General features: G+C 46.0%; 1 protein-coding gene across 2 annotated transcripts in view; it reads right to left on the bottom strand.

Annotated features, from left to right (window-relative positions):
• Window positions 1-12622, bottom strand: part of SCYL1 (SCY1 like pseudokinase 1) — a 179565-nt gene that overhangs the window by 71043 nt on the left and 95900 nt on the right. Inside the window, exons 13-15 of one of the 2 annotated variants that reach the window (XM_063944813.1) lie at window positions 3203-3391; window positions 2511-2638; window positions 2299-2388 (exon numbers count right to left, since the gene is read on the bottom strand). In XM_063944813.1, coding sequence (XP_063800883.1) covers window positions 2299-2388; window positions 2511-2638; window positions 3203-3391 — 407 coding nt within the window. The remainder of the gene's footprint in view (window positions 1-2298; window positions 2389-2510; window positions 2639-3202; window positions 3392-12622) is intronic. The other variant, XM_063944814.1, reaches the window with a different exon arrangement.

The raw sequence follows: 12622 nt of genomic DNA, 5'->3' as shown, positions 1-12622 counted from the left end.
ATGACTGCTCAGTGAGAGTGTGAGCAACTGCAAGGCCAGATGGTTAGTGGACTCTGACCAAGCCCTTCCCCATTAATTTCATGCACAGCAGGATCGACAGTCGATCCATGGCAAAGACCATACCTTGAAGGGAGGGTTAAGATTAGTGTTACCTTCCTCCAGCACCCCTGTCGGGATTTCAAGCAGTCAGAATGCCAGTGTTGGCATTCTCAACACCGGCATCCTGACTGGCGGTATCCCGTACCCAACCGCTGGAAGCAAACCCACCGAAGGTCGATGACGAAGATCAACCCCAAGATCATCATGCATAGATGGGACTTCTTGAAATTCAGGATCAAGCCATGTTCCTGTAAAACAGAAACAGAGAAGTCAAGATGCCCCCACATCAAGGGAGCAAAGGCTGCCTTGACAATGACATCATCCAAGTAAGATATTATTGCTATACCCTCCTTCTGCAACAGGGACACCATCACTGCCGATTTGCAAAAAGTCATGGAGCCATGGCCAAAACTAAGGGAAGCACCCTGAACTGATAGTGTGTTAACCATACCTCAACTCTGAGGAGTAACGCCCCTCCCAGATTGGGACATGAAGATACGTGTTCTTTATGTCTTGACCTCCATCACCAACAAGGGACTCTATCCAGTAACGATCCATCCACTACTGGGCGCTGAGGGCCCTAAGGTTGAGGATGGGATGCAATGCCCCTTCCCACTTTTGAACCAAAAAGAGGTTTGCATAAGACCTTTTTTTTTTTTGCTGGGCCGTCAGCACCGGCAGAGATCCAAACAGTCCAGGGCTTAATGGTCTACATTAATGAGGTCCTCCTACATCCTTGACCAGAAGATGAAATTAATTCCTCACACTTCCGTTGAATTTACTATCCAGGATGCTCCCCCTCCTCAGACACAGAATCGTCCAAAGGAATCTGGGAGGAATGAAGACGCTTTTGCAACTACTTGAGTCGCGGCTCCTCAAAGAACTGCTCCAAATAGGAATAGACCTTTGCAAACTCAGAAGTCCGCTGCTTCATAGACTGGACCCAGACCAGTTCAGGCACTGGAGGAGGCGGCAGCGGAGAATCTGACATCCCCTGGCAACCTACAGCCTGCACTTGAACAGGAACAACAGTGGCAGGAGAAGCCTAAACCGGTTCCTCCCTCTGATTAGCTACCAACCTGACCCCTCCTGAACTTGCACAGCATTGGGCACGTTACAAAACATGGCTGCCAGGAGGTGTAGGTCTGCCATTCTTTTGGAAATGAGTGGCCGAAACAGGTTTTCTAGCCCAAAGCAATGTCTGCACCACTCCGTATAAAAATCATTACCAATAAATATCAAGGCCACGCTGTTACATCTGCCAAGGTAAACTGAAGTGAAAGAGAGGTCTAGATAAACAGACCTGGGTCTTGGAGGCAAATACCACATTCAACACTGCCATACTTGGAATGTCTATGTACTATGGCTTTCTTGTGTAGTCTGGTGCTACCCAAACTCCCTCTCTCAACCTTCTTGTGCTCCCACAGCCTCACTACAAGAAGGTACAAGTAGATCCAATGGAAGTACCAAGGAATGGGATAGTATCTCCTTTGAGTCTCTTGTGCTGTCTCGATAGGAAAGCACTTACCTTCTACTGTCCATTGGTTCTGGTGCCACAGAAGTTCCGGTCATTACCTGTGGTAATAGTGACCAGGTCCCCTGTAGAGGTGATACCATGTAAGGAGCAGACAGGTGGCAGAAAGAGATACCTTCACTGACCACTCCAGGCATCCCTCACTGATGCATCTGTGTGGAAGATGAGACTTCTAATTTTAAATAAATGCTAAAAAAAAGTATAAATAAAGATACCAAATTTCTATTATTGACAGAGAGCAGGTTTTTATGCCAACGCGTACCCTGTATATTCCATAAAAACAATAAAGTCTAAAACAGCCAGTGCCACCAGTACTTACACAACGTACGGGTCTGTGCAGGCACTTAGAAAAGAAAAGTACAGAAAAGAAGGACGAGGGACATTGCTCGATCTTATGGAGGTAAATTCTAAAATGCCCAAACTCTTACATTGCACTCTATACAACGTATCCAGTGTATGCATAGGATTAAAAAAAAAGAAACCATACAAGCAGGAAAATCTACCTAAAAGGACTCACATCTCACCATTCTAAGTCCAAAAGACCAGATTTAAGTCTCGTGAATCAAGCAGTCCTTTTGGCCATAAAAAAATAGTAATATTTACTGTTATGTGTGGAAGGCAGAAACACATCATGCATTAATAGGGCCTCCATAAGACACACTTACTACCTTCTCTTGTGTCTTTTTACTACTGCTCTGGCTCCATGCTGTGTCCCAGTCGTCAGTCTCTGTATGTCCTTTGCTCTGGTCTGCATCCTAAATATAAAGTTGTGAGTGGATTTAAAATTTGGGCAACTCGTACAAAAGCTGAAAATCTAAATTTTAACTTGGATTGCTGTACAATCACTACAAGATGTTTTAGAAATAGCACTTTTTACCTCAAGACTTCCCCAGTCTTCATCATCCCACCGATCTAAGGGATTATCATCAGCCTCCTCCTCTTCTTCAGCTTCATGATGGGATAATACAGATGAGGTAGAACTGGGAACTGATGCAGGAACAGCATCTTAAGAAGACAGGAAATGTCCTATTGAGTAACAGACTACATATATCTGTGCATCACATTTAAATACCTCTGCAGCTCTTCCTCGGTAACTGGGTGATACACACGTCACTGTTAGATTGCGGATCACCTGCAGTAGTGGAGGCAACCATCTTGTAGACTGTTTTAATATCTATGGTGTTGTAACATACCAACTCTGTAGAAACCACTGTGAGTTCTTTAATGTGCAAGCAAATATGTAATAACTCCCAGCAATCATCCACTTTCATAACTTTGCACTGCACAGCTAATGACAGATTGGTTGAAATGGTTTAATGCAGGATTGCATGAAGTAGATACTAGTGACATTATTGAGACCCCTTTTATACAGACAGTCCTGAAGCACTTGAAATTAGTAACTGAAAATTGCAATCTCATGAATGGCTGACTGGGTCACCTATGCACTTTAAGGGAAGACGGGAGTCATGCTCAGTAACTGCTTAAGAGGAGGTCGCAGTCACTGTGAAGTAGACTAAGTAAAAGACAGAGCTGTGTATTCAAGTGTTGGAGCAGTAGGATAAAACTCACCCGGTTTGCTAAGCTCTGTGGGAGCTTTAGTTGTGGGTACTGTAGGCTCTGTAGCAGGTGCAGCTTCCTGTCCCCCTGATGCACTGGTTCGGATGAATTTAGATGTCAAGGAGGAAACTCCTGTGACAGCCCAACCAGCCCATCCACCAACAACACCTGGGTTCACTGATGCTGCATGTACATCTTTTTCTGGGATAAAAATAAACAGAAAAAGGAGTTCAAACACAAGTAATAAACATGTGTTTGGTTACAGAGTTCAGTACATGCTGGAATTGTTATTTCTATTGTATATGTTCTAACCACTGGATGAAGAGTCGAGTCCCCTAAAATTTGACATACAATGCTACATACAGGACATTTCATGCAGGATACAGGCTCCTCCAGGACTTTTCCTTTTGCTCAATCCAAACCTTTAAACTCACCCTGCAAGGATTTATTTTTTTGTAACTAAGCCGAACAGGACAGAAACCTATACAAACTAAAGAGTTAGAGGTACACTATCATCTCAAAATTGTTGAAAACAAAACAGTAAGTGCGTAATCAGGGTGGATGTGTTGTATCAGCCAATGGATTATAAAAAAAAAAGGATTTAATGGATGTACAAAAATTAAGTTTTTTCTTTCATACTATGGGAATACTGTACCATGTGAACATTTTAAAGTTATCCCTTTGAGTGGGTAAGCTCAGAGTTGTGGTGTACAGCCCCTTCTGAAAAAAAGATGGAGCCTCAGCCACAAAACAAAAAAACAAATATTAAACCTGTAAAACTTAAAAAAAAATAAGAATTTACTTACCGATAATTCTATTTCTCGGAGTCCGTAGTGGATGCTGGGGTTCCTGAAAGGACCATGGGGAATAGCGGCTCCGCAGGAGACAGGGCACAAAAAGTAAAGCTTTAGGATCAGGTGGTGTGCACTGGCTCCTCCCCCTATGACCCTCCTCCAAGCCAGTTAGGTACTGTGCCCGGACGAGCGTACACAATAAGGGAGGAATTTTGAATCCCGGGTAAGACTCATACCAGCCACACCAATCACACCGTACAACTTGTGATCTAAACCCAGTTAACAGTATGATAACAGCGGAGCCTCCGAAAAGATGGCTCACAACAATAATAACCCGATTTTTGTAACTATGTACAAGTATTGCAGATAATCCGCACTTGGGATGGGCGCCCAGCATCCACTACGGACTCCGAGAAATAGAATTATCGGTAAGTAAATTCTTATTTTCTCTATCGTCCTAGTGGATGCTGGGGTTCCTGAAAGGACCATGGGGATTATACCAAAGCTCCCAAACGGGCGGGAGAGTGCGGATGACTCTGCAGCACCGAATGAGAGAACTCCAGGTCCTCTTTTGCCAGGATATCAAATTTGTAGAATTTTACAAACGTGTTCTCCCCTGACCACGTAGCTGCTCGGCAGAGTTGTAATGCCGAGACCTCTCGGGCAGCCGCCCAAGATGAGCCCACCTTCCTTGTGGAATGGGCCTTAACCGATTTAGACTGTGGCAGGCCTGCCTCAGAATGTGCAAGTTGAATTGTGTTACAAATCCAACGAGCAATCGCCTGCTTAGAAGCAGGCGCACCCAACTTGTTGGGTGCATACAGTATAAACAGCGAGTCAGATTTTCTGACTCCAGCTGTCCTGGAACATATTTTCAGGGCCCTGACAACTCCTAGCAACTTGGAGTCCTCCAAGTCCCTAGTAGGTGCAAGGCACCACAATAAGCTGGTTCAGGTGAAACACTGACACCACCTTAGGGAGAGAACTGGGGACGAGTCCGCAGCTCTGCCCTGTCCGAATGGACAAACAGATATGGGCTTTTTTGAGAAAAAACCACCAATTTGACACTCGCCTGGTCCAGGCCAGGGCCAAGAGCATGGTCACTTTTTATGTGAGATGCTTCAAATCCACATATTTGACTGGTTTTAAACCAATGTGATTTGAGGAATCCCAGAACTACGTTGAGATCCCACAGTGCCACTGGAGGCACAAAAAAGGGGTTTGTATATGCAATACTCCCTTGACAAACTTCTGGACTTCAGGAACTGAAGCCAATTCTTTCTGGAAGAAAATTTACAGGGCCGAATTTGAACCTTAATGGACCCCAATTTGAGGCCCATAGACACTCCTGTTTTCAGGAAATGCAGGAAACGACCGAGTTGAAATTTCTTTGTGGGCCTTCCTGGCCTCACACCACGCAACATATTTTCGCCACACGTGGTGATAATGTTGTGCGGTCACCTCCTTTCTGGCTTTGACCAGGGTAGGAATGACCTCTTCCGGAATGCCTTTTTTCCCTTAGGATCCGGCTTTCCATCGCCATGCCGACAAACGCAGCTGCGGTAAGTCTTGGAACAGACATGGTACTTGCTGAAGCAAGTCCCTTCTTAGCGGCAGAGGCCATAAGACCTCTGTAAGCATCTCTTGAAGTTCCGGGTACCAAGTCCTTCTTGGCCAATCCGGAGCCATGAGTATAGTTCTTACTCCTCTACGTCTTATAATTCTCAGCACCTTAGGTATGAGAAGCAGAGGAGGGAACACATACACCGACTGGTACACCCACGGTGTTACCAGAACGTCCACATCTATTGCCTGAGGGTCTCTTGACCTGGCGCAATACCTGTCCCGTTTTTTGTTCAGACGGGACGCCATCATGTCCACCTTTGGTATTTCCCAACGGTTTACAATCATGTGGAAAAAACTTCTCAATGAAGTTTCCACTCTCCCGGGTGGAGGTCGTGCTGAGGAAGTCTGCTTCCCAGTTTCCATTCCCGGGATGAAAAACTGCTGACAGTGTTATCACATGATTTTCCGCCCAGCGAAAAGTCCTTGCAGTTTCTGCCATTGCCCTCCTGCTTCTTGTGTCGCCCTGTCTGTTTACGTGGGCGACTGCCGTGATGTTTTTCCCACTGGATCAATACCGGCTGACCTTGAAGCAGAGGTCTTGCTAAGCTTAGAGCATTATAAATTTACCCTTAGCTCCAGTATATTTATGTGGAGAAAAGTCTCCATACTTGATCACACTCCCTGGAAATTTTTTCCTTGTGTGACTGCTCCCCAGCCTCTCAGGCTGGGCTCCGTGGTTACCAGCATCCAATCCTGAATGCCGAATCTGCTGCCCTCTAGAAGATGAGCACTCTATAACCACCACAGGAGAGACACCCTTGGATATTGGGTTATCCGCTGATGCATCTGAAGATGCGATCCGGACCATTTGTCCAGCAGATCCCACTGAAAAGTTCTTACGTGAAATCTGCCGAATGGAATTGCTTCGTAGGAAGCCACCATTTTTACCAGGACCCTTGTGCAATGATGCACTGTTTTTAGGAGGTTCCTGACTTGCTCGGATAACTCCCTGGCTTTCTCTTCCGGGAGAAACACCTTTTTCTGGACTGTGTCCAGAATCATCCCTAGGCACAGCAGACGTGTCGTCGGGATCAGCTGCGATTTTGGAATATTTAGAATCCACCCGTGCTGATTGTAGCAGTATCCGAGATAGTGCTACTCCGACCTCCAACTGTTCCCTGGACTATGCCCCTATCAGGAGATCGTCCAAGTAAGGGATAATTAAGACGCCTTTTCTTCGAAGAAGAATCATCAATTCGGCCATTACCTTGGTAAAGACCCCAGGGTGCCGTGGACAATCCAAACGGCAGCGTCTGAAACTGATAGTGACAGTTCTGCACCACGAACCTGAGGTACCCTTAGTGAGAAGGGCAAATTTTGGGACATAGAGGTAAGCATCCCTGATGTCCCGGGACACTATATAGTCCCCTTATTCCTGGTTCGTTATCACTGCTCTGAGTGACTTCATCTTAATTTGAACCTTTGTAAGTGTTCAAAAAATTTTTTTTAGAATAAGTCTCACCTAGCCTTCTGGCTTCAGTACCACAATATAGTGTGGAATAATACCCCTTTTCTGTAGTAGGAGGGGTAATTTAATTATCACCTGCTGGGAATACAGCTTGTGAATTTTTTCCCATACTACCTCCTTGTCGGAGGGAGACTTGGTAAAGCAGACTTCAGGAGCCTGCGAAGGGGAAACGTCTCGACATTCCCATCTGTACCCCCGGGATACTACTTGTAGGATCCAGTGGTCCTGTACGGTCTCAGCGCCATGCTGAGAACTTGTCAGACGCGGTGGAACGCTTCTGTTCCTGGGAATGGGCTGCCTGCTGCAGTCTTCTTCCCTTTCCTCTATCCCTGGGCAGATATGATCTTATAGGGACGAGAGGACTGAGGCTGAAAAGACGGTGTCTTTTTCTGCAAAGATGTGACTTAGGGTAAAAAACGGTGGATTTTCCAGCAGTTGCCGTGACCACCAGGTCCGATGGACCGACCCCAAACAAGTCCTCTTCCTGTATACGGCCATACTGTGCCGTTTGGAATCTGCATCACCTGACCACTGTCGTGTCCATAACATCTTCTGGCAGTTATGGACATCGCGTTTATTCATGATGCCAGAGTGCAAATATCCCTCTGTGCATCTCGCATATATAGAAATGCTCTATAGTCAATAAAATACTGTCCCTGTCAAGGGTATCAATATTTTTAGTCAGGGAATCCGACCAAGCCACCCTAGCTCTGCACATCCAGGCTGAGGCGATCGCTGGCCGCAGTATAACACCAGTATGTGTGTATATACTTTTTATTATATTTTCCAGCCTTGTCAGCTGGTCCTTGAGGACGGCCCTATCTATAGACGGTACCGCCACTTGTTTTGATAAGCGTGTGAGCGCCTTATCCACCTTAAAGGGTGTTTCCCAACGCGCCCTAACTTCTGGCGGGAAAGGGTATACCGCCCATAATTTTCTATCGGGGGGAACCCACGCATCATCACACACTTTATTTAATTTATCTGATTCAGGAAAAACTATGGTAGTTTTTTCACATCCCACATAATACCCTCTTTTGTGGTACTTGTAGTATCAGAAATACGTAACACCTCCTTCATTGCCTTTAACGTGTGGCCCTAATAAGGAATACGTTTGTTTATTCACCGTCGACACTGGATTCAGTGTCCCTGTCTGTGTCTGTGTCGACCGACTAAAGTAAACGGGCGTTTTAAAACCCTTGACGGTGTTTTTGAGACGTCTGGACCGTACTAATTGTTTGTCGGCCGTCTCATGTCGTCAACCGACCTTGCAGCGTGTTGACATTATCACGTAATTTCCTAAATAAGCCATCCATTCCGGTGTCGACTCCCTAGAGAGTGACATCACCATTACAGGCAATTGCTCCGCCTCCTCACCAACATCGTCCTCCTACCTGTCGACACACACGTACCGACACACAGCACACACACAGGGAATGCTCTGATAGAGGACAGGACCCACTAGCCCTTTGGAGAGACAGAGGGAGAGTTTGCCAGCACACACCAAAACGCTATAATTATATAGGGACAACCTTATATAAGTGTTTTCCCTTATAGCATCTTAATATATATATAAGCATATCGCCAAATTAGTGCCCCCCCTCTCTGTTTTAACCCTGTTTCTGTAGTGCAGTGCAGGGGAGAGCCTGGGAGCCTTCCCTCCAGCCTTTCTGTGAGGGAAAATGGCGCTGTGTGCTGAGGAGACAGGCCCCGCCCCTTTTTCGGCGGCCTCGTCTCCCGCTCTTAACGGATTCTGGCAGGGGTTAAATATCTCCATATAGCCTCCGGAGGCTATATGTGAGGTATTTTTAGCCAAATTAGGTATTCATTTGCCTCCCAGGGCGCCCCCCTCCCAGCGCCCTGCACCCTCAGTGACTGCCGTGTGAAGTGTGCTGAGAGGAAAATGGCGCACAGCTGCAGTGCTGTGCGCTACCTTTAGAAGACTGAGGAGTCTTCTGCCGCCGATTCTGGACCTCTTCTTACTTCAGCATCTGCAAGGGGGCCGGCGGCAAGGCTCCGGTGACCATCCAGGCTGTACCTGTGATCGTCCCTCTGGAGCTGATGTCCAGTAGCCAAGAAGCCAATCCATCCTGCACGCAGGTGAGTTCACTTCTTCTCCCCTAAGTCCCTCGTTGCAGTGATCCTGTTGCCAGCAGGACTCACTGTAAAATAAAAAACCTAAGCTAAACTTTCCTAAGCAGCTCTTTAGGAGAGCCACCTAGATTGCACCCTTCTCGGCCGGGCACAAAAATCTAACTGGCTTGGAGGAGGGTCATAGGGGGAGGAGCCAGTGCACACCACCTGATCCTAAAGCTTTACTTTTTGTGCCCTGTCTCCTGCGGAGCCGCTATTCCCCATGGTCCTTTCAGGAACCCCAGCATCCACTAGGACGATAGAGAAAATAAAAAAGTACAAAGAGGACCAAGTGTTTGCCCGATACAGATGCCCAGGTGAAGTACAGTGTTGCCTTGACATTTTAAAGGTTTTCCCACTTCAAAGTAAGCTTATCAAATGATCATAGTAACTTATCTAGCTATTGATGGTTTTGAGATACGCCAAACTCTTCTGTGGGCGTCGTAGAGAACAAAGATATTAGTTTTCCTAAACTCACCCGTCTTATTGACATTTATCTGCAATGCTCTAACAACATTTAATTAGTGATGAGATCTCTTTTCCTATCCTCATGAAAGATAAGGAGATGCATGCAGAATCAAGTGATGAAAAGTATGGTGTTGTACTAGTACTTTAAGGTATGTTGGAGCAACCCCAAGCCATCTGTAGAATATTACATTTACTAGTAAACAATTGGGACAGATTTCTATACTTTGTTTCTTGGTGTAACAGATACCTCATTTCAGAATAGGGTGTAGTAAAGCCTTCAACAATAAATTAAGGTCCCAATGGACTGCTGTAGGACTATATTGTAGTCACAAATGCATCACTCGTAGAAATCTCTATATGTTGGTTGTGCATAAGTGACTTCTTCTGATAAAAGAACCAAAGAGCGGAAATCGGAGTCTTCAAGGAACTCAAGTTTTTTTTAACCCTTTATCCAAACCAACCTGCAAAAATAGGAGTAAGCGGGCTAACAGATCGAAAAAGGTGGGAACTTCATTATTTTACAGGAAGAAATAGGTCTTTCCCAATCCTATGCTAATATGGTCTGAAACATTGAACAAGAGAACCTCTTTATACCTACTGCAAGTATCATAGTTTCAACTTCTATACCAATAAATGTACTGACCAACACTCTGAGACAGTCTGTGTGCCACAAGAGTCTTAGCCAGTCTGGTCCCATCAACAGCAAGTGGACCCTCTATCTTTTTTGATTTCTGAGGATTCATAACTACATCGACACTGGTGACAGCAGAGAAAAGAGGATTTGAATTATCTACCGGTAAATCATTTTCTCGTAGTCCGTAAAGGATACTGGGGATACATTTAGTACCATGGGGTATAGACGGGTCCACTAGGAGCCATGGGCACTTTAAGAATTTGATAGTGTGGGCTTGCTCCTCCCTCTATGCCCCTCCTACCAGACTCAGTCTAGGAAACTGTGCCCAAGGAGACGGACATACTTTGAGAGAAGGATAAAAGGATAGCTGTGAGATTCCGAACCAGCACACACAAGAGGAAAGCAATGCTAACCAAACTTGAAACAGGAACAGCAACAGACAGCTGAACAAACCAGAATAGTTAACCAAGTAACAGTGCAGGAAGAACGAAGCACTGGGCGGGCGCCCAGTATCCTCTACGGACTACGAGTAAAGGATTTACCGGTAGGTAATTAAAATTCTATTTTCTCTTATGTCCTAGAAGATACTGGGGATCTATTTAGTACCATGGGGAAGTACCAAAGCTTCCAAACCGGGTGGGAGATTGCTGAGGATCCTGCAGAACTGACTAACCAAACTGAAGGTCCTCAGAGGCCAAAGTATCGAACTTGTAGAACTTTGCAAATGTGTTCGAACCTGACCAAAGTAGCTGCTCGGCAGAGCTGCCCAAGAAGAACCCACTGACCGAGTCGAGTGGGCCTGCACAGATTTAGGAACCGGCAATCCTGCCATGGAATAAGCATGCTGGATAGTAAGCCTGATCCAGTGCGCAAATGACTGCCTTGAAGCAGGACACCCAATCTTATTGAGATAGTAAAGAACAAACAGCGAGGCAGATTTCCTGTGACGAGCTGTTCTCTTCACATACACCTTCAAAGCCCTCACAACATCAAAAGACTTTGAAGTAACAGAGGTGTCGATAAAAAACGGAACCACAATAGGTTGGTTGATGTGAAACGCAGACACCACCTTAGGAAGAAAATGCTGATGAGTTCTGAGTTCAGCTCTGTCCTCATGGAAAATTAAATAGGGGCTCTTGTGAGACAACGCCCCCAGCTCCGTCACACGTCTTGCTGAAGCCAAGGCCAACAGTGTGACAGTCTTCCACGTGAGATATTTTATGTTTACCTTCTGTAACTGTTCAAACCAGTCCGATTGGAGGAACTGCAGTAAAAAATTGAGATCCCAAGGTGCCGTGGGAGGCACAAAGGGGGGCTGGATGTGCAGTACCCCTTTCAAGAATGTCTGAACCTCAGGCAGAGAGGCCAATTGTTTCTGAAAGAAAATGGACAAGGCCAAAATCTGGACTTTTATGGAGCCCAGACGTAGGCCCACATCCACACCCAACTGCAGTAAAAGCAGGAAACGTCCCAGATGAAATGCCACCACAGAATATTTTCTGCTCTCACACCAAGGTACGTATTTCTTCCAAATATGGTGGTAATACTTAGTCGTTACCCCCTTCCTGGCTTAGATCATAGTCGGGATGACCTTGTCAGGGATGCCTCTCCTGGCTAGAATCAGCCGTTCAACTTCCATGACATCAAAGATAGAGGGTGTTAAGCTTGATAGATGAACGGGCCCTGTTGCAGAAGATCTTTGCGAAGAGGTAGACACCACGGATCTTCCAGGAGCATCTCCTGAAGGTCCGCATACCAGGCCCTTCTTGGCCAGTCCAGAGCACTGAGAATTGCTTGAACCTTTTCCCTTTTTATATTCAGACTTCTTGGGATCAGCGGGAGTGGAGGGAACACGTACACCATCTGATAGACCCATGGATTCATCAGGGCGTCCACTGCCACTGCCTGTGGGTCTCTTGACCTGGAACAATACCGCTTGAGCTTCTTGTTGAGAGAGGCCATCATGCCGATTTGTGGACATCCCCATCGACGTGTCAAGCACCTGAACACCTCCAGGTGAAGGTCCCACTCCCCTGGGTGCAGGTAGTGTCTGCTGAGGAATTCTGCTCTCCAGTTGTCTACTCCCGGAATGAAGACTGCCGACAACGCCACAGTGTGTTTTTCTGCCCAGAGGAGAATTCTTGATACCTCTGACATTGCTGCTCTGCTTTTCGTTCCACCCTTTCGGTTTATGTACGTCACTGCCGTCACATTGTCCGACTGAACCTGAATGGTCCGATCTTGAAGAAGATATAAGGCCTGCAGAAGGGCATTGTATATAGCCATGAGTTCCAGAATGTTGATTGGAA

Source organism: Pseudophryne corroboree, chromosome 11, assembly GCF_028390025.1.
Source record: "Pseudophryne corroboree isolate aPseCor3 chromosome 11, aPseCor3.hap2, whole genome shotgun sequence".
Lineage (NCBI taxonomy): Eukaryota > Metazoa > Chordata > Amphibia > Anura > Myobatrachidae > Pseudophryne > Pseudophryne corroboree.
Note: the sequence above shows the minus strand (reverse complement) of the source record. Positions and strands in the feature narration are given on the sequence as shown.